The sequence below is a fragment of the Marmota marmota genome, unplaced genomic scaffold, assembly GCF_001458135.2.
Source record: "Marmota marmota marmota unplaced genomic scaffold, marMar, whole genome shotgun sequence".
Taxonomy (NCBI): domain Eukaryota; kingdom Metazoa; phylum Chordata; class Mammalia; order Rodentia; family Sciuridae; genus Marmota; species Marmota marmota.
Genome location: NW_026000026.1, coordinates 65,732,822 through 65,756,415, shown reverse-complemented (window position 1 = coordinate 65,756,415; position 23,594 = coordinate 65,732,822). Strand labels below are relative to the sequence as shown.

Sequence of the window (23,594 nt, the reverse complement as noted above, 5' to 3'; positions counted from 1 at the left end):
CTTTTTTTTTTTTTTTTGGTCCTAGGGATTGAACTCAGGGCCACATGACCACTGAGCCACATCCCCAGCTCTATTTTGTATTTTATTTAGAGACTGGGTCTCCCTGAGTTGCTTAGTGCCTCACTCTTGCTGAGGCTGGCTTTGAACTCATGATCCTCCGGCCTCAGCCTCCTGAGTTACTGGGATTACAGGTGCACACCACCATGCCCAGCTGGGACCCCGTCTCTACATAAACTATAAGAAAGGGCTGGCATGTGGCTCAGTGGTTAAGCGCCCCTAAGTACAATTCCCGGTACCCCACCCCCTAAAAAAATCTATTCTGAAATAATTACTGGAGAACTATCATAGTCACAGAATATCCATATAAATGATACAACAACAACACAAAAAGGCAAGGAATGATTTCAGATATTTACAAAAATAATTTATTTTTTATCTGTAAATGAGCAAGATTATTCTTGTCCTATTAACATTCTAGTAGAATCCTAAACTGACATTTCATTAAGAATCTATATCAAAGCTACAGCCTAAAGTAGTTGTAACTCTTAGTCACAATCTGACTCCAGGTGTAATTGGTAATCTTATTTTATATACATTTCAATATGCTAAAAGAGTAAATAACAATCTTTGAGAATATTTGTTTGGGAGAGGAACTGTTTCCAGTGGGAAATGCTATTATGTACATAAAAAGTGATAAGTGGCTTATGAACCCATTATATTTACTTTCAAGTTTGAAAGTGTAACACATAGTAGGGCCTTTACACCACAAAGTAATTTAAAACTGATGTAGCTCTTCCTTTAAAAATATAAAATTTAGGGACTAGGGTAGTGACTCAGTGGTAGAGCACTTACCTAGCATACATGAAGCACTGGGTTTGAGTCTCAGCACCACATATAAATAAATAATAAAAATAAAGGTCCACTGACAACTATTATATATGCATGTATATGCATATGTATGTATACATATATACATATATATACTTTAACAAAGATGAAAACAATAAAAACTATACAAAATGGATTAAAAATAAAAATTAAATAGCCATAATAATTGATGTGGCTTTGCCTATTTATCTAATATTTTCATGCTGAAAAATACAATATTGAAAAAATATCCTATGGTATGTGCACAATGTTGAGGTACAAATAGCTTTAACATAATAGGTAAGTAAGAAGAGTCAGTGTTCTTGCTCTAACTCCAAACAATAAATATTTTCTAAGTGCAATAAACATTTGTAATTCTGTGTAGCAGTTCTTGCAGCACAGGGGAGAAGCCTTCTTGTAAGTGAACACCAAAACCCACACAATTAGATTGATTGCCCTCCTCTCCCAGTAGAACATATCCACACTGCCTAATATCCCTTTTCACTGGAGTGACTGCAGGAAGTCCAAGGTCCCAAAGTATACATTATCATTTTGTCAACATCTTCTTGCCCTCAATGTCTCCTAATCCCACACAGGTCACTATCTACAGAATCTGGTACCCTCAGGAACTCCTGCTTTCTGATTAGAAAACTCCTCAGACCTCTTACTAGAATTTTCCATGTATCTTCTAGCTTTAATAAAAATCTGGTTCAGTTCTATTCCCAAAGTCCCAACATTGCTAATAAACATTCTTGCTCTTCCTTCATAAGTCCATGCTCTGTTGAAACTCAAACCACCAATCCCCATCAACAAGTCTTCAGATGCTACCTCCAAAATCTACCATACTTTTCTCCATCTCCACTGCCACTTCTTTGGAGGTTATAATTATCTCTGGCTTAGACATACCTCCCAAATGCTATATTCCCATGTTTCATTCCAATCCATTCCCCCTTAAAATAGCAAAAGAAATTAATAACACTGTCTTTCCTAAACCTCTACACTGAGATTTTTATGTATTTAAAGAAAATTCAAACTATTATCTAAGATCTATAATATCTCCCATTACCTGTCCTCTTTCTCTTTCCAACATTTCCTTTGCCATTTTTCACCTAGTTAAGTAAATTTTAGGAGCATCATTCTTTATTTGGTTTCCTTAACATATCAAGCTCCAATCTCCTTCTGGAAGTTTTTCCTATCTAATAGAAGCTCTTCCTCCCCTTTATATTGCAGGATCCCTCTCTTTGTTTAGTGATCAGCTAAATGTCATGTAGGTCTAATCCCTATTACTCTCTCTCTTCAAACAATTATTGATCTGCTCATATATTTGGTAGAATTGTTTTCTTTTTAAAAATAATTTTAGTTGTAGATGGTCACAATATCTTTATTCATTTTTATGTGGTACTAAGGCTTGAACCCAGTGCCTCACATGTGTGAGGCAAGTGCCCTATCACTGAGCCACAACGCCAGCCTGGATTTGTTCTTTTTAAGGCCTCCAAAATTAGAATCGAAGTCCTGTGAAGGCAGTATCATGTCTCTTTGATCATATTTCAGGTATTTACTGTGATGTCTAAAATAATAAATAACAAACATTCATTGATATAAGAAAAGAAGGAGGGGCAAACAAAGAGAAGGAGGGATGATATAGAATAAAACCATGAATAGAATATATGCCATAAAAAATAATTTTAAAAAATTTAACACAGAATTGTACAAAAAACAGCTTGCTAATAATGTTGCTTATAGTGAGATTTTACCAGTAGTAAAAGTCACTGATCCTTAAAGTTACAGAAAAGTTAAGAAATATTAAAAAGTAATAATAGCTTAGAAGTAGACTATATGATTAGCATGCATGATGCTCTGGGTTCAATCCCCAGAACCAAAAACAAACCTTACATTTAATTTTAGAAAAATTTAATCACATATAAAGAACAACAAATTTGAAAAAAAATACTATAGGAAATTTTACAAAATAGAATTTAAATATAACTATTAACAGAAAAGCTACAAAATATAAAGGTACTAATAATTTAACTGTAGTAGACTATACAAAATCCCAGAGAATACTAATAAAAATTAGGAGTGACTGATGGGAAGTTTATTTCCTAACTTTTCACAGAGAAGAGTTCAAATATAGCTTTAGTTCTAAAGTTTATAAATCAAGAAATATATGTTTAAGTGTGCAATTCTTAAATTTCAAAAGGTAAATAAGTGATTGTTTAGGAAAAAAAACGATTCATCTACCTTTTGTAACATTAGAACTAATTTTTTGGATTTTCTTGTTTGTTTGGTTTGGTTTTTTGTTTGTTTGTTTGTTTGTTTGTTTGTTTTTGTATGTTCTGGGGACTGACCCGAAGGCCATATGCATTCTAAAAAAGCACATACTCTACCACTGAGCTATCCCCCTCCTAGCCCTGAATATGAGTTTTAAGGAAAGATAACACTGTCCTTTAAAAAAAGAGAGAGAGGAAAGAAAATGAAGAAAAAAAAAAAAAAACAATGAATAACAACTGAAAATAAGTTACAAAATAAAAATGACACTCAACGTATCTGTTAAACATATGAAAATTAGATAAACATCTCTGATTAAAAACATCAAGTTGGGGAGGGCTAAAACTTCACTGCATGCAATACATAAAAAACAGACACAAAGTGAAATAACATTTAACAATAACAACAACAAAAAGACAAGTAAAAGACCCCCAGAAAAATGTGAACAAGATCCAGCAGGTTACATTCAAATGACACACAGTTGAATTTTAGGCACAAACTATGAAAAAAGAATGTCAATTAAATAACTATGAGAAATCTTTATGTTCCGCAAAACAGTGCCATCGAAATACGAAAAATAAAAATGATGGACAATACAATAACAAATCTAAGTAGTGACAGAATTACGTACACCCATCTCTGCTTGTGACAGATGAAGTTAAAAAAAAAAACTATAGAGTATCAAGTAATTTAATAATCAATCTATTTGACCTATCATTATATATTTTTTTATAGTACTAGAGGCTCAAACCCAGGACCTTACATATGCCAGGCAAGTACTGTACCTCTGAGCCACATCCCCAGTTCTAAATAAATTGATTTAAAATAAAATAAATAGGGCTGGGGATGTGGCTCAAGCGGTAGCATGCTTGCGTGGCATGCGTGCAGCCCGGGTTCGATCCTCAGCACAACATACAAACAAGGATGTTGTGTCCGCCGATAAATAAAAAATAAATATTAAAAATTCTCTCTCTCTCTCTCTCTCTCTCTCTCTCTCTCCTCTCTTCCTCCTCCCCCATCCCTCCCTCCCTACCCCCCCTCATTAAAAAATAATAAATAAAATAAAATAAATATAATAAAATCCAATAGTTGATTTCTAAGACTCATACCAAATAGACTAAGCTGCATTAGCTTAGTTATTGCCCAATTTCAGAAGTAAGAGAGCCATCAGGATACTATTATTGCTATTAAAAAGAGTAAGTTTAAGCTGGGCTTGGTGGTACATGCCTGTAATACCAGTGATTGAGGAGGCTGAGGCAAGAGTATCACAAGTTCAAGGCTAGCCTCAGCAACTCAGCAAAGGCCCCAAGCAACTTAGTGAGATGCTATCTCAAATAATAAAAAGGTCTAGGGATGTGGCTTATGGTTAGACATCACTAAATTCAATCCCTAGCGCCCCCCCCCCGCAAAAAAAAGAGCAAGTTTAAATATCTAAACACAGATGAACCTATAAAATAAATCAACTTTTTTTCCCAATACTTTTTCTTCCACCTTCCTAGACCCAGGGCTCCAGAATTACTTTTGTTCTTCTTGAACTTAAAGGTCATCCTTCTTATTCTTCTGAAGAAGAACAATACCAGAACGAAAATGTCCAGAATCATCTTTATCCCTCATCTAACCTCAAGTGAGGCTGAATCAAAGACTTTCATAGTCCCTTCCAGTACCAGCACCTGTGATCTTTCTCTCTTTCACCATTTCCTTAAAATGCCTGGATTTTTATGGCTTATGTCCAGAGAAGATTTCTTTGTTCATCCAGCTCTAGAGGATCTTTGATAATATAAGGCTGAACTACTTGGAAATTTCAAAGAAAATAATGAATTACAATTAAGTTCCTTGGAGATGTCTATTTCTTTTTCTCTAGCTTCCATGTGATACTCCTGCTCTCTACCATGCTACATCCCATATCCTTTCCCTGTCCTAAAGAAGTTCTGTTAACGCTCCCTTTCCTCTATGTCCAAATTCTCCCTGATTGGCTCCATCAGCTAAACATCTCTTTAAAAAGCAAAGCCCTCTCTTTTCTCTTCCAGCCTAACCAACCATTTCATCTACTGCCCTAATTTTTTTTAACCCCTCAAATAACTTCTGGGCAAACAAAAATTAGAAAACTGCATTTACTCATAAACCATGCTATTTATTCAGGACAACCCAGTTTTCTGTATCTCTATCAAATAAATGCTGGTTTATTCCATCATATGCTCTATAACATAGAACTTAGAGGTGGGGTTGATCATCTCCATTACTTCTTTCTAACCTTACCCCCTTTAAAGCTATCCACACTTTTCAAAATGACCCTCTGCTCCTGCTACTTAATACCATCAACCTCCTGCCAACTCACAGGGCTTCTCTCATTTTCTCTTTATACCAATATGATGAAGCAAATGTATTCATCTTATAAATATGGAAAATGGATGTCAAAGAGGTTAAATAATCTGTTCAAGGTCACACAGTGAACCAGTGGAAGAATTCAGATGCAAACACAAATATATTTATTAATGTGCTAGACCTGATACAAGTTGATTCTTGGAGGATACAAAAGAATGAAAACCTGAAGGCTCTTGTATCTGAGGGCTGCTTTAAAACTAACTATCTAAGCTAAACTAATCAGAGTACCATTTAAATTGGTTACAAATTTCATAGTAATCTTTAATCTTTAATTTAGTACTTTATTATCAGACTAGAGGCCAAAAGCCAAAGGGAAATGCTGCTTGCATTCTTTGGGCCACCTTTCTTGTAGCATGAGTATATCTAAGGAAAGAAGTCCTGGGCCAGTATTAGTGTCATTCTTGACATGACATGCTTTGTTAAAAGCTATAAAAATGAAAATGAAGGTTGGTGATGTAGCTCAGTGGCAGAATGCTTGCTAGCATGTGCAAGACCCTCAGTTTTATTCCCAGTACAAGGAAGGAAGGAAGGAAGGAAGGAAGGAAGGAAGGAAGGAAGGAAGGAAGACAGACTATCACTGTAATTGGGTTTCTAACTAAAATAATGGTTCCCCCCAAATCTCCATAAACAAAACAATTAAGACCTAAATCATCTTCTTAATAACCAACCCAATACCATACTCAATAATTAGAAACAGGACTACCTTAAGACATAGATAGCACATTGTATAGATAGCTTTATACAATAATTAACATAAATCTTAAAATGACTATTTTCCTACGGCCTAGGTTAACAATATAACTGGTTTGAGATATATAAATTTTAGAACACTTTTCAGAAATTTGAGTGGTATCCTAAATAATAGTAATATTATATCATAAAAATACAGATTTTATCTGAAATTATTTCCAAAGTTTTTCTAAGGTATTAAATGTGATTTTTTGATGCTGTTATTTTGTGACCAAAAATAAAATGTTTCCTAGAAATAAATGCATCATTTATTTCCATTTATTTCATATTTATTTTTTTGAAAAAAAAGGAATGATTCAATTTGGAAAAAATTTTTCTCTCCTACCTTCCTCCTCCAAAATAACATATATATATCAGTTACATACATTAAATAGCATCTCAGCTTTATACAACAATTAACATAAATCTTAAAATGACTATTTCATACTTAGGAAACCAAAAGAGGTCAATAGTACCAGTTATGCTAACATGAATACATGTCATAAAAAATAACTCTATACTCAATTTTTAAAAAATGAAAAGCTATATATAGGGAGAAATGCATATCTTTTAGAAAAGCACATCATGTCTTTTCTTGCCTTCTACCTTTGAACAAACAGATCTGTGGTAAGGTGAATCAGTATTCCGTAAACAGGTAGTAATTTATACCAAAACATACTTATTCTGGGACATAGAGTAAAAGAACAAACTACTACTGGAGCTATGATTATAGCAAAGCACTGAAAATAATCAACAACATGACTCAAGCTTGAAAAATAACTAAATAAATAGTTGTCATAAATAGCTTTTTGCTACAGACTGTATCCCACAACAACTTGTTTTCATTGTTCTTGCTTAAAATTTTTTTAAAGCATCAAAATTCTACAAAAAAAAAAAAAAATACATAGTTTCTTCAGTACACAATAACTCAAAATTAATTGTTCTCTGAAGCAGTAGCTTTTATTCTAAGTTTGCCTAACATAAGAAGGTTAGAGGCTCTGAGTCCTTATGGAATACAGAAATCTAGAAAACACTCATTAAATTTCCCCAAAACTAAAGTTTTCAAAAGTTTGACTACAAGTGCAAAGGAAACCTTAGATATTCTTCAATCATAAGAGCCTCTCTTTCTGCATTTTCTTCAGAGCTTCATAGTTTCCCTACTCCTACAACCCTGACTGCAATAAGAAACAACTGGGAGTCATTTAAAACACCAATCTTTGAGCTATTACAGAGATTCTGATTTAATAGGCTTTTGATAGGATCCCAAGCATCAATATTTTAAAGCTCTCCAGGCAATTCTAACGTACAAATTCTGCTGTAACAAATATTTGTGTCCCTAGTAATCATTGACTTATGCAAAATCATATACTTAAAGCTCCAGAGCTTAAGGAAAAATAGGGTTATGGGCATTAAACTCAAAAAATTAAATCAGGGATGCATTAAAAAAGACAATCAATAAAAACTTTGCAGTTTCACACTTACTGTGATTAAAAAATATGTAGCTACTACAACAAACATGGCACTTTAACTTGAAAAGATCTGGAGTTTGCTTGTCAAAGTCAATTTTAGAAGGATTATAACTTGTGAGTCACTGTAAAGTGGTAGAAAGAATTATCTATAATTGCACAAAAAGTTGCAATACCACACATGGATAAGTGTGGCTCATGACAAAGGAGTAAACAGAGGCAGCTAATAAAGAACTGAAATATATACCTGAAATCTATTCCTCAGCAACTTGGTTCAGCTGGGTAGTTTTCTACATTCACCCATTGCTTCCTCCAGTTTCACATGTAAGAAAAAATTCACATAAAGCTCAAATTGTTCCTTAATATTGTGCAGGAACAAATTCATCTTTTCAAATTAAATGTTGTACCAGAACTGACTCTGTAGCCAGACTTAAGAATTACTGCCTTAAATATATACACTGGTGAAACTTTAGTTTCACAGGCTCAAGTTATAGTATATGTGTATTGTACAACTACTAACAGTAAGTCTGATTCTCCAAAAAGCAATTTTCATTCCTTTTTATTCTCCTGTGGCATATTATAAATATTGCTAATATTTCCATGCCCTTTGCATTTAAAAGGTAAGTCAACATCTGCCTTCATATAAGTTGTGTTATTTGAGGATTATATATATATATATCACTGAGTTATTTAAAAATAGAGTTGACTATATTTAGACAGGTGAAATTCTAGATAAGCAAGAAATTACAAAGTAAAAATGATCTGCACTATAGAAGAAAAAAAAGTGTTCAAGATCACCATTAAATATGTGAAAAGAGCCAGACATGGTGATGCACACCTGTAATCTCCACTGCTTGGGACCCAGTCTAAATCAGGAGGATCACAACATCAAGGCCAATCCAGGCAACTTAACAAAATAAAAAGGTCAGGGGTTGTAGCTGGGTGGTAGAGCACTTGCCTAACATGTGCAAGACTCTGGGTTCAATTCCTAGCACAGAAGGGAGGGAGGGAGGGAGGAAGAAAGAGAAAGAGAGAAAAGAAAAAAATTTTAATTATACTCAGTTTTAGAGAAATATAAAACAAAATCACAGCAGATCACAAAAATTCAAAAGTGAGACAACACACACTGTTACATTCATTAGAAGAAGCTGACACTCCATCTAGTTCTGGAGGATATGCAAAATGGTATAAGATAATTAGGGAAATTTATATTTTTATTGACAATATATAAGAAAACTACATGCACATTTATATTTTGACCAAGGAATTCTATTTCTAGGAATTTACCCTAAAAATACCCATAAAAATACAAAACTACAGCCATGTAATGGCATTTACTGCAGCATTCTTTGTGATTATAAAATACATTAGAAACCAAAAATTCTGTATGTAGAAAATACATAATGCTCCACTAAAAGGAACAAGGACACTGAGGGAAAAGAGTTAATTCTAGGACTATAGAAAGGATGTTTCAAGATGAGCCTACTATACATATGCCAAAAAGTGCTACTCAAGAATGGAGGGGGAAACCAAGTCCAGGTAGTTGAAATCAAAAATAACTACCTAGGTCTCCTCCAAAACATTTCCCAACATTTCCTCCAAAAACAATATAAAGAACAAAAAGGAAAATAAAACCACACAAAAACCATGCCCTCAGGATTAAAGACAAAAATGTACACATTTCAAAATAACTTACAGTAAAAAACAAAAATAGCCAAATCACAGAGTGTGACTTCTCATTTTTTGTGTTCTATATTAGACACTGAAGAGACATAACAGCTAAATGAGATGGGTTCTTCTATATTAGACACTGGATCATGATGAAAAAGTGTTGCCAAAAAGATATTAGTGATATAGATGACAAAAGTAGGATATGGGATGTGTTTTTAATAATATGTGACAATGCTAAATTGCAATAATTTGATCATTATATAGTTGATACATTCTTTGAAAATACATGCACAGGTATTTAGAAATAAAGACCCATGACATTTTCAACTAATTCATAAATGGTCCAAAAAATACTACATATATATTTATATGAAAAAATTCTAATATATATTTACATTGTTAAGAGAACAAAAATGATAAAATGTTAATAACTAATGAATCAATTGAAGGACATAGTTTTTGTTTTATTCTTGAAACTCTATGGAAGTTTTAATTTTTTTAAATAATGACAAGAAAATCATAAGTTGTAAGACTTCCACTTCCAGTCACAATAGAGAAACAGGAACCAATTTATTCTCCTGCCTAAAATTAACAACTGAACAAAAATATAAAAATGAAAGCACTCAAGACCCTGGAACACAGAATGTGGTAGCACACACCTACAACTCCAGCAATTTGTGAGGCTGAGACAGAAGGACTGCAAGTTCAAAGCGAGCTTAGGCAACTTTACCTGTCTCAAATAAAAATAAAAAGGACTCCAGATGTATCTCAGTAGTAGAGTACTTGCCTAGCATGTATGAAGCCCTGGGTTCAAGCCCCAATATTGATGACAAAAACAAAACAAAACAAACCACCAGATATCAATAAATGAAAGACTATGATCCTGAGAGACTATAAACAAACGATCTGTGCCATAAGATTATTGCAGTTCACAGAACGGAGAAAATGATGAGGCCACCCATAGGAAGGAAGAGTCAAGTAGAACTCATGTGTTGAGGAGACTTAAGTTCAGAACACAGCTTTGACTTAAGTCAAAGCTCTGGAGAAAGGGACAAGGACAGAGTTTTTTAACAGAGGCATAAGGTACACGAAGAGAAAATTCAGGAGATTTGCAAAGACTTCCCCTTGATTATTTAGGTAACTACCAAGTTCAAAGGTATGAGCAAACTACTCAACACCTAGGAAATACCACCCAAAAGGATTATAGAGAAAAGTCTTGACATGGGGTCAAGAATCATACCAGGTCCCAAGAACCAGAGTTCAATGTAAAGGGCATCTTTCTGAGTACTAAATATGATCTTGCTTCAGCAGAGGCAGTAGATAAACTGACATTATACCTGTCTCTTGATAAAAGCAAGAACCAAGAAGAGTAAACTGTCTCCAAGTAACTTAACTACATCCCATAAAACTCTAGGAACCCAGTACCTTACAAAGTAAAATTCGTAATGCCTGACTTGCATCAAAATCAAAGATTATCAAGCACACAGATGCAGAAAATGCAACTCAAAATAAGGAGAAAACATAATCAATCAAAACTGATCCAGAATTAATACAGATGAAGGAAAATGAGAACAATAAAATAATTACTATGAATACATCCCATAAAGTCAAGAAACTAGAGGATATAATAAACATATTGAGTAAGAACGTGGAAGATATAAAAAAAAGATTCAAAATCTAATTAGAGGAGATATTTATAACTTGCTCATCTTTTTTTAAATTAATTTATTTATTTGTTCTAATTTGTTATTCATGACAGCAAAATGTATTTCAATTCATAGCACACATATGCAGCACAATTTTTAATTTCTCTGGTTGTATTCAAACTAGAGTCACACCATGTACCTAGGGTAATGATGTTCATCTCATTTCACCATCTTTCTACCCACAAGCTCTCCCCCCCTTCCTCTCTCTCCCCTTTTCCCTATAAAATTGCTCCATTCCTCCCATTCTCACCTTCCCATACCCTATTATGGATCAGCATTCACTTATCAGAGAGAACATTTGGCCTTTGGTTTTTAGGGATTGGCTTACTTCACTTAGCATGATATTCTCCAACTCCATTCATTTATTTGCAAATGCCATGACTTTATTCTCTTTTAATATTGAGTAATATTCCATTGTGTATATATACCACAGTTTCTTTATCCATTCATCTGTTGAAGAGCATCTAGGTTGATTCCACAATTTAGCTATTGTGAATTGTGCTACTATAAACATTGATGTGGCTGTGTCACTAAAGTGTGCCACTTTTAAGTCCTTTGGGTACAAACCAGGAAGTGGGATAGCTGGGTCAAATGGTGGTTCCATTCCAAGTTTTCCAAGAAATCTCTATACTACTTTCTCAACTGGTTGCACCAATTTGCAGTTCCACCAGCAATGTATGAGTATGCCTTTTCCCCCACATCCTCGCCAACACTTATTGTTGTTTGTATGCTTAATAACTGCCATTCTGACTGGAATGAGATGAAATCTTAGAGTAGTTTTGATTTGCATTTTTCGAATTGCTAGAGATGTTCAAAATTTTTCATATATTTGTTGATCGATTGTATATCATCTTCTGAGAAGTATCTGTTCAGTTTCTTAGCCCATTTATTGATTGGTTATTTGGGGTTTTTTGGTGTTAAGTTTTTTGAGTTCTTTATAGAACCTAAAGGTTAATGCTTTATCTGATGTGCCTGTGGTAAAAATTTGCTCCCATTCTGTAGGCTCTCTTTTCACCTCATGATTGTTTCTTTTGTTGAGAAGAAGCTTTTCAGTTTGAATCCATCCCATTTATTAATTCTTGGTTTTAATTCTTGTATATTAGGAGTCTTCATTAAGGAAGTGGGGACCTAATCCGACATGATGAAGATTTGGGCCTACTTTTTCTGCTATTAGGTGCAAGGTCTCTGGTTTAATTCCTAGGTCCTTAATCCACTTTGAGTTGAGTTTTGTGCATGGTGAGAGATAGGGGCTTAATTTCATTTTGCTGCATATGGATTTCCAGTTTTCCCAGCACTATTTGTTGAAGGGCTATCTTTTCTCCAAAAATGTTTTCGGCACCTTTGTCTAGTATGAGATAATTGTATTTATGTGGGTTTGTCACTGTATCCTCTATGCTATACTATTGGTTGACTCACTCATCTTTAACCAAAAAATGGCTCAACTACTTGATTCTACTTGATCTCTCCAATTCCTCCACCTTACAAAACAGACATGGGGCAAAAGAAAGAGGTAAGTTTTGGCAAATACAAGAAAATGAATGAATGGTCCATTGATAGAATTTAAATTTAAATGTTGGTAAAACAAGAAATGATGCAAGCAGAAGAGAAGATGTGGGAGACAGTGACTCTGCTTTAAGAGGAGGAGTCAGAAAGAGACAAAGTTCACCTCATGAATAAGGTTATGAAAGGAAACCAAAGACGCAAAATGTTTGACATGAAAAATACACGAGGTAGAATTAACAACAAATAAGACACTGAATAAAAATAAAATTAGTCAAGGGAATGAGAGAATAAATAAAACTAAATACAATGGAATGCTAAGAGAATACAGAAAAATAAATAACACAGCATCAGCAAACTTTGGGGCAACTTTAAATAGCCAAATGTACATGTAATTGGAGTTCCCCAAGAGGAAAATAAAGAATAAAACAAAAATTGTTAATAATACCTGAAATTTTTCTGAAGTCAATAAAAACTATAAGCCTCAAGTCCAAGAAAGTCAAATCCACAGCACAAAAAGCATAAAGAAACATGAAGTTACACATGAATTGCTTAAAAGCACTAACAATGAAAAAAATCATAAGCAGAGCTAGAGAGGGAAAAGATTAGATGCAAATTTTCCAGAAATAATGCAAGATGACAATATAGCAACATCTTTAAAATATTGAAAAAAAAAACTAGATTTCTATACACAGTTAAAATTGTTCTCAAAAACAAAAACAACATATTTTTACAAGTTCAAAACCTGAAAAAAATCCATTACCATCAGGCCTACACTATAATAAATGTTAAAGAAAGTCCTTCAAGCAAAAACAAAATGATACCAGGAAAAAAAACCCTGGATATACACAAAGAAATGAAAAGGATCACAAATGGTAACTAAGTAAATAAATATAAAGACTTATGTTTTTATTTAAATTATTCAAAAGGTAATCAACTATTAAAAGCAATAACAATACTATATTGTGGGGTTTATAATATTGAAAGGTATGAGAATAAGAGCACAAAAGACAGGTAAAGAGAAATGGAAATAATACTGATGTAAAAATATTATTATCATAGTTGAGGTTCTACATATTACAAAACAGATTTTTCAGTAAGTTAGAGATATGTACCATAAATGCTAAAGAAACCATGAATGAAAAAGTTAGAGGTAACAATATAACAAAGGAGATAAAAATAATTTTTAAAATACAGATTCAATGCAATCCCCATCAAAATATCAATGATGTTCTTTATAAAACTTGAAAAAAAATCTAAAATCTGTATATAACTACAAAAGATCCAAACAGACAAAGCAGTCATGAGCAAAAAGAACAAAAAGGAGGCATCACACACCCTGACATCAAAATATACTTGAAAGCTGTAGTAATTAAAACAGCATGGTCTTGGCATAAAAATAGACACAGACAAATGGAAGAAGATAAGAGACTCTAGAAATAAACCCACACATGGAGAGCCCACTGATTCTCAACAAAGATTTTAAGAACACATAGTAGAGAAAGGACAGTCTCTTCAACAAATGGTGCTAAAGCAATTGGACAGCCACATGAAGGAGAATGAAACTAGACCCTATCATTCACTGGTTAGAAAAAGCATCTCAAAATGGATTGAAGACTTAAATGTAAGGTGCGATAGTAGGAAACTACTAGAAGAAAACATTAGAGAAATGCTTCAGGACATTGAAAGGGCAAGGATTTTTTAGACAAGACTCTAAAGCATAGAAAACAAAATCAAAAATTGACAATTGAGGTTATATCAAACCTAAAAACTTCTGCACAGAAGAGGAAACAATAAAAAGAGTAAAGACACAGTCTACAGAATGGAATAAAAAAAAAAACCTGTAAACTATACATCTGACACAGGATTAATCTCCAGAATATGTCAGGAACTCAAAAATCTCAACAACAACAAAACAAAACAAACCCTGGCTTAAAAATGAGTAATAGACATTAAGTGTATGAAAAAAATGCTCAACATCATTGATCATTAGGGAAACACAAATCAAAACTACAATATCACCTAACCCCACTCGGAATGGCCATTGTCAAAAAGACAAAAGAAGTGCTGGTAAGGATGTGGATAAAAAGAAACACTGCACACTGTAGTGAAAAAGTAAATTAGTATAAACATTACAGAAAACAGCATATAGGTTCCTCAAAAAGTTAAAAACTGAACTAGCATACAATCCAGCAATTCCTCCACTGGGCATATATCCAAAGGAAACGAAATTAGTATGTTGAAGAGATACCTGCACTCCCATGTTCTCTGCAGCACTATTCACAATAGCCAAAAATTGGGAACAACTTAAGTGTCCATAAACTAATGAATGGATAAAGAAAATGTGGTACATATATACAATGGAATACTATTCAGCCATTAAAAGGATGAAATCTTGTCATTTGTGACAACATGGATAGAACTGGAGATCATTATGTTAAGTGAAAAAAACCCAGGCACCAGTACTGTATGAGCTCACTTGTATGTGAAATCAGAAAAGCTGAGAGTAGAAGTAGAGACTGGGTAGAGAGTAAGGGGGGGAGAAATGGAAAAAGGTGGATCAGCTAGACAGGATTAAGATTTCTGTTGTGCTACTGCACTATTGAGTGACTATAGATAACAATAATGTACTGTAGATTTTTTAAAAACTAGAAGAACTTCAAGTGTTTATAACTATAAGGAAATAAATGTTTGAGGAGATATTTTTAACCTGATTTAAACAATGCAAAGTATAAATGTATCAAAATTATCACATGATAACCCTAAATTTAAAGTATAATTTTTGTGGGGTTTTTTTAAGTTAAAAATAAATTTACTTTTAAATTTAAAATATTTTTTTAAAAATCCACAAGAAGGGGAGAAAAAGGAAAATAAGAGGAAAGAAAGAGCAGATAGAACCAAGAGAAAATAAATGGTAAAAATGATAAATTTCAACCTAATCATATCAATAACCAATTTACATGAAAACAGTCTAAACACAATAATTAAATGACAGTGATTTTTCATATTAAGGAACAAAGTAAGACAACTGTATGCTACATACAAGAATCTACTCTATAGCAACCAAATGTGATGAAAATACATACCATGTAAATATTAATCAAAAGAAAGCTGAAGTTATTATAATAATATCAGAGTAGATTTTACAGCAAAGAATATTACCAGAAATCAAGTTAATTTCACACTAATAAAGAAAATCAGTTGACAAGGAAAACATTAAAATCCTAAACATTTTTCACGTAATAAACAAACTGATTTCTCAAGAAGTCATAATTTTAAACTTAAGCACAAAATTAAACATATTCAAAATAAAAGTAAAACTGATTAAACTGCAAGTAGAAACAAATTCATATAATTATAATCAGAAATTTCAAAATTCACCCCTCTCAATAATTGGTGGAACAGATGGTCAAAACTGAGTAAAGAAACTGGGACAGTTAATTTTATGTCCATTTGGGTCAACAAAGGATGCTGAAATAGCTGGTAAAGCATTATCTGGGTCTGGGAGGGTGTCTCTGGAAGAGATTAGCGTTTCAATCAGTCAACTGAATAAAAATCAGTCCCTACCAAAGTGAGGAGGAGAATTCATAGGGAGTGAACTAGAACAAAAAGGACAAGGAAAGGCAAGTTCACTACTCTTCTGGAGATGAGACATATATTTGCCTCTGCCCTTGACATCTGAACTCCAGGTTATGGGACCTTTCTACTCTGGGATTAATGCCAATGCCTTCCCAGGTTTTCAGGTCTTTGGCCTCAGATTGAGTGTTACCAGCTCCCCTGATTCACAGACCTTCCAACATCACCAGCTGTCCTGATTCTCCAGCCTGTGGGGCTTCTTTATTTCCATAATAAATACCTTGTTACGCATCCATGTAAATATACGTCCCATTGGTTCTGTTTCTCTTGAAAACACTGAGTGAAACAGAACTAAAAGAACTGAACACCCCTATAAACCATCTTGACCTACCGCTATCTATGGAATACTACAACCAACAACACAGAATAAATATTCTTAAGAAAGGTGCATGAAATATTTACCAAGACAGGTCATATTCTTGATCAAAGGCAAATATTCACAAATTTAAAAGCATTCAAGCTATTAAAAATAAGCTCTTAGAAAAACAGTGGTACTAAATTCAAAATGAATAACAAAAAGGTATCTGGAAAAAACAAATATTTGTAAATTAAATAAAAGACTTTGAAAGAATGTGAGTCAAAAAACATTAAGACATGTTCTGAACAGGAAGGAAAATTCAAATAAGCATGTAAAATTTCCTGGATGCAGCTAAAATAGTACTCAGAGAAAACTTAGAACACTACAGGCAGACTTGGATATGCTTATTCAATAATATGATCTACTTGCTTTAAGGACAACTGTGAGGCTATAAATAACAAGTGATAAAATTATTATTCTTACCTTGGACACATTGCTGACATAATTCATTTGGACAGTACTTTCCTTATCAACTTGATTACAAAGGTTCTGTAAAGAAGATGCATATTCTTTATCACTTTTTATCCTCAGAGCCATAAATTTCTTCACTGTTTCCAGCAATCGTAATTCCCAGTCTTGCAATTTTAACACAGCTTCATGTGAGTTCTTCAGGTCACTCCCAAACCCCATTTTTGTAAGGCACTGCTTATCCTCCACACTGCACAAGTGAGCCTTCTAATCAGCACATATCTGTGTAAGTAAAAATAAAAAAAATTAAAAAATCTTAAATCAAGGAAAACAGTCTTCAAAGCAAAGCTATGGCCCATTCCTCTTAGGGATTAAAAAATAAAAGAAAAATCACAACAACTGAATGCTTTCTCCCAAATGTCAGAAAAGGATGTCCACTCCATTACTGATATCCATTCAGTATCATACTGGAGACTCTGTACATTACATAAATACAAAGTTTAAAATTTGGATTAGAAAGGAAGAAGTAAAACTATTTTATTTGCAGATGACATCATATTATATACAGAAAACCTTAAGGAATGCAACAAAAAAGTAGTAGAACTAATAAATAAGGGCTGGGTTTGTGGCTCAGTGGTAGGGTGCTTGCCTTGCATGCCTGAGGCACTGGGTTCAATCCTTAGCACTGCATTAAAAAAAATAGATAGACAGATAGATAGATAGACAGACAGATAAATAGATAGATAAAACAAATATATTGTGTCCACCTACAACTAAACAAAAATTAAAAGAGGGCTGGGGTTGTGGCTGGGCAGTAGAGTGCTTGCCTAGGACATGTGAGGTACCGGGTTTAATCCTCAGCACCACATAAAAATAAATAAACAAAATAAAGGTACTGTGTCCATCTACAACTAAAACAAAAAAGAAAAAAGAAAACTAATAAATGAATTTTGTATAAGATATAAGATAAACATCAAAAATCACTTATATTTCTGTATACCAATGACAAGTCAAAAATAAAATTAAAAAAATACTATTTACAACAGCATAACAAAATTTAGAAATTTTTTTTATTTTTAGTTGATGATAGATCTTTACTTATTCATTTTTATGTGGTGCTAAGAATCGAACCCAGTGCCTCATACATGCCAGGTAAGTGTGCTACTACTGAGCCACAGCCCCAGCCCCTAGAAATAAATATTTTTAAATGTAAAACCTATACTCTTTTTTAAAAAATCTTTTAGATATAGGTGGACACGATGTCTTGATTTTACTATATGTGGCGCTGAGGATCAAACCCAGTGCCTCACACATGCTAGGTGAGCGCTCTAACTCTGAGCCACAACCCAAGCCCCAAAACTTATACTCTTAAAACTATAAAACCAGAAAACATTGTTGAGAGAAAATTTCGAAGACCCAAATAAACTGACTAATGTTCAAAAAAAAATTTTTTAAGTTAATATTGTTAAGAAAGCAAGCCTTCCTAACTAAAACTACAAACTTGACATAATTTATATTGACATCTCAGCCAGTATTTCTGCAAGATAGACAAGACAACACAAAATACATATGATAATAAGGGAAACAGAATAATTATCAAAAAAGTCCCAGAAAAAAGAACAAAGTTGCAAGACTTACTTTTTCTGATTTCAAAACTTTCTAAGAAGCTTCGGTACTCAAGATAATAAATATAAACATATGGCCAGACATAGAGATCAATGGAGTAGTGGGCCCAGATAAATCTTCACACTTAAGGGAAAATGATTTTCTATGAGTCTATTCAATAAGAACAAAAAGTACCCTCAACAGAGGGGTACAGGGACAGCTAGATTTCCATAGGCAAAAAAAAAAAAAAAAAAAGAATGATGCATACACAAAGATTAACTCTAAATGAACCACAGATCTAAATTTCAGAGCTAAAAGTATAAAACACTCAAAAGAAAATATAGGTGTAAATTTTTGTAACCTTGGCTTAGGCAATGGTTTCTTAGATACAACAAAAGCATAAGCACAGCAAAATATATATACATAAATTAGATTTCATCAAAATTAAAAATTTCTGTGCTTCAAAGCACAACATCAAGAAAGTAAAGAAAATCCAAAGAATGGGCAAAAAATATTTGCAAATCATATATTTGATAAAGGGTCTTTATCTGAACTATGTAGAGAATCCTTATAAATTAATAATAAAAAGACAAACCAATTAAAATGAGCAAAAGATCTTTGATTTTACCAAAGAAAACATACAATGCCCAAAAAGCACATGAAAAAATATTCCATAATATTAGCCATTAAAAAATGCAAATCAAAATTTCAATGTGATAGTAATTTGTACCACTCGATACCTATAATAATCAATAAAGACATAAAAATGAGTGTTGGAAAGACTGTTAAGAAATTAGAAGTTAATGCTCTACTACTAAAATGTAAACTGGTAAGGCCACTACAATTTGGCAGTTCCTCAAATGATAAAACAGTGTTGCCATATGATCCAGAAATTCTACTTATTGGTATATACTCAAGTGAAATTAAAACGTGTTTATGGGGCCAGGAGACGTAGCTCAGTGTTAAAGCTTACCATATACAAGGCCCCAAGTTCTATGTCCAGTACCATATTTTAAAACAAACAAAATATCTGCATGCACACTTTTACATTAATGTATGAAACAACATCATTCTATAGCCACAAAGTGAAAACAACCCAAATACTCATCATTGATGAGTGGATAATTAAAATATGATCATATTCATATAATAGAATATTATCTGGCAAAGAAAAGGAATGACATATTGGTACAGGATACAATATGGATGAACCTTGAAAACATTTTGCTAAATGAAGAAAGCCAGACACAAAAGACCACATATTGTACAATTCTTCTACAAGAAATTTCCAAAAAGGTAAATTTAGAGATAGAAAGATTAGTGATTGCCTGAGGTTGTTAAACTTGGGGGAAATACAGAGTTACAGCTAAGAGGAACTGGACTCCCTTTTGTGATAATGAAAACTGATTGAAATAATGATTGCTCAATTCTGCGAATGTACTAAAAACAACTGAACTGTAGTTTCAATGGGTGAATTCCTTAGTATGTTAATACTATGATTTGTCTAAGGTAGAACCCAAGACTTCATTTGTTAAAATGTAATCACCTTTGTGAGATGTCACAAAAGTGGAAAATTAATAGACTGTGATGTTTAGATGTTGGAACTTTGAAAGGTAATTAGGATCAATTAAGGTCATTAGGGTGGAGCCCCATGATGGAATCCTGTTGGCTTTATAAGAGAGAAAGAAGCCAGAAAACATGCGTACACACACACACACACACACACATACACACACACATACACACACACACCCTATCTCTTGCCATGTGATGCCTTGCACCACAAGAAGGCCGTTACCAGATATGGCCTATTGACTTTGAACCTTTAGAACCCTGAATCAAAATTAACCTCTTTATAAATTCTTTATAAATTCACCCATTTTCTGGCATTACAATACTGGCAACAGAAAATGGACTAATAAAATGAACTATAGTTATAACTTTAAAAACTTGTTTTTAAAAACACTTGTTTTAAAAATCACTACAGCATAACTTAATGATCACCTACTGGTCAGTTATTATAAACTTTCCCAAAATATCCTCCTTGTCCACTATAAATTCTGAAAACTATGGTAGAAAGTATTTTGTCCTCCAGTTTCCTAGAATTTCAGTCATTGAATCTGTCAGAGACAGAAGAAATGTAAAAACACACCTTCTATGTCTAATTCTAAGTCGTCCATACCAAAAGTCAATTTTCTCTTAATTCAGCTGATATTCTCTAAGCTACGCAGAAAAACTAGAAGGGGTTTCTCTCCCTTACCTCAGTGATTTCATCTAAAGACATGGTAAAAAATGAGGATTTCCTAACTAGAGAATAATTTACAATTTTTTCCCAATTAAAAGCTGTCCAGTTTTATGAAATATCAGCTAAGTAGAAAAAATTTAAAGTTGTGAAAAATTCCATTTCATTAGTGTTTACAAAGTAGCAACCAAGACACTAAATGAAACTTGAATCATTAGAAATCAATTGACTGATTCACTTTAATATCAAATAGGATGATTCCCTTTTTGTTTTGTTTTGTTTTTGTGGTGCTGATGATTGAACTCTACCACTGAGCTACATCCTCAGCCCCCAGTTTTTGAATTCTGTATGCAATGGCTTTTTAAAAAATTCTTGGGGGCTGGGGGCATAACACTGTGGTAGAGTGCTTGCCTACTTACCATATGTGAAGCACAGGATTCCAGAGGAAGGGAGGAAGGAAGGAAGGAAAGAAAGAAGGAAGGATAGAAGGAAAGGAGGGAGGGAGGGGTTTGGGGAGGAAGGGAGATGGATTGATTTTTGACATATTGTATCTTTTATGGGTCACAAAAATTTACAATGAACATTTTTCTGTTATTTTACCTGCCACTAACTCAACAAAGTCTGAGTGGAGATATTCGATCTCATTCCATGTTTTCAACAGAATAGGATCATATTTTGAGGGCAAAGAAAGGTAAACTATTTCATTTTTTAAAAAACACTTAAAGCTGAGATAACAATTCATTTTATTCTGTAACTCAGCATAAATATCATCTCTGCTTCTAAATGCATCTGGATAACAATTACTTTCTTTCATTATCAAGAACTTCAGAAAGATTGTGAAAGCACTGAAGGAAAACAGAATCTGGCAGAATCTGGGAAACACTCCAGCCCATCCTAAGGTCAGAGTGTGGATAAGATAACTTAGTGTATGGTACCTCTCTTTAAGTAATAAAAAAATTACAAAAATTTTTTTAAATTCTTTAATAAATTAAGAATATATATAATTGTTAGACTGATAGTTATTACACATACTTAAGAACTTAATAGAAGGATATGCTCCAAATAATTATCCCATAGAATCAAATAACTATTCATTGTAACAGTGTTTGCAATTTAAAAAAAAAAAAACTAGAAATATTTAAATATCCACATTAAGCAGGCTGCATTTGATTATAGTTCAATAATTCCAGGGGTGCAATTCAATCATAGACTGTGAATGTGTTCAGTGCCCAATGTTCACAACCATATGTGTTTCTAATATCATTCAGTCCTAATAAAAATTAAGGAAATATTGGTAAATTGATATGGAACTATCTTGAAGAATTACTAGACAGAAAAGAAAGATACAGAACTTAGTATGCTAACTTTGTATAAAAGAGGAAAAAAGTAACATTCATTTTGCTTGTAAGTATATAAAATATTTCTACAAGAACAAATAGTAGGCTGGGGACAAGAGTGGGAAGGAAATTTGTCATTGTATATTCCTTTGAACATATGAATTTTGTTCTAAGTAAATGCATTGATATTACCTATTCAAAAAATAAAGAATTTTTGAAGACAAAAAGTTGAGAATAATGCAAGCTGAAATTGTCCAGAAAATTTACTAGAAATGGCAAGATTTGATCTAAGCTGAGATAATACTGTGAGTTAGAATGTAAAAGTCATAAGGGAAATATATTTCAGGAGTAGAATCAGTATGGGGCAACAAAAGTGAATTTGAGGTCAAGTAAAAAATGAAATGTCTCCAAAATCAAACTTATATGGCAAGCAGTGGGAGACAGTGTGCCAATCTGTCTCCTGCCATTCCTCTGCTCAGGAGACTCACAAAGCTCAAACTCCTGGAATTAAGTCATAAACAAGACATTTTAAAAAGATTAATTTGCCAGTGTTAGTTATACAAGTATGTGCAGTGTGTAAAAATCCATTAAACTAAGCATGTGTGATTTGTACCTTTTCTGTGGGTGTGCTATAGTTCAAGAAAGGGAAAGAGAGAAATAGATTTTGATCTGTCAGCCAGGTATAACACTGCTTGAAGATAAAAAGAGAAAGAAAATGAGACATAAGAAGGCAAGTTAAGAAGCTGTTATAGCAATACAGCTTGAGAAATGAGGATCCAGAATTGACAATGTGAATTAAGATGAAAGAGCCTTTATCTGGTAAAAGGATTAAGGAACAAAAGAGATGATCCAAGAAGAACTTTAAGATATTAATACTAAAGAATGGTGAAAATATTAATAGGAATAAAAATATAGAGTTACTGTAAGGAAAATATATTCATTTTAACTAGAAATAAACCTATCTGTAAAACATTAAGGCTAAAAACCCATATTGGAGAGTCAATTGCTTAAAGGTGAGAGATGAAAAGTCTTTATTGGAACTGTGGGTAAAATCAGTTTCATGAAGCAGTCCCTCAGAATTTACCATCAATAACTGGTATAAATAATAATAATTATGTTTAAGAAAAACCAACAATTCAAATATCTCATTGGCAAATAAAGGAGTCCAAATATGATGACCTAAGTTTCACAGCATGGTTTCAAAGCAAAGAAACAGAAGATTCTGGGGCTCGAGGCAGCATGACAACATGCCCATGACTATTCCACCTAGTCTAGAAGACATTCTGAGGAAGAATGGTTAACAAAATCCTGAGAATTCATACCAGATATCCCAATCTGAAGAGAACCAAACAAAAATGAAGAGGTCAAACTGGGAAGAAAAAAAAAAAAAAATATATATATATATATATATATATATAT

The 23,594-nt window shown here is 33.1% G+C and overlaps 1 protein-coding gene across 14 annotated transcripts in view; it reads right to left on the bottom strand.

The window, feature by feature from the left end:
• Fer (FER tyrosine kinase) overlaps window positions 1–23,594 on the bottom strand; it is a 459,302-nt gene that overhangs the window by 366,207 nt on the left and 69,501 nt on the right. For 11 of the 14 annotated variants that reach the window (XR_007350572.1, XR_007350573.1, XM_048811559.1 and 8 more), the window contains one exon: window positions 17,007–17,273. Coding sequence is in view for 10 of the 14 variants with exons in the window: in XM_048811559.1 (XP_048667516.1) it covers window positions 17,007–17,213 (207 nt within the window). In the remaining 4 variants the exon portion in view is untranslated. Of the gene's footprint in view, window positions 1–7,959; window positions 8,029–8,550; window positions 8,701–17,006; window positions 17,276–23,594 lie in introns of those variants that run through there. The other 3 variants (XM_048811564.1, XM_048811561.1, XM_048811565.1) reach the window with 3 other exon arrangements.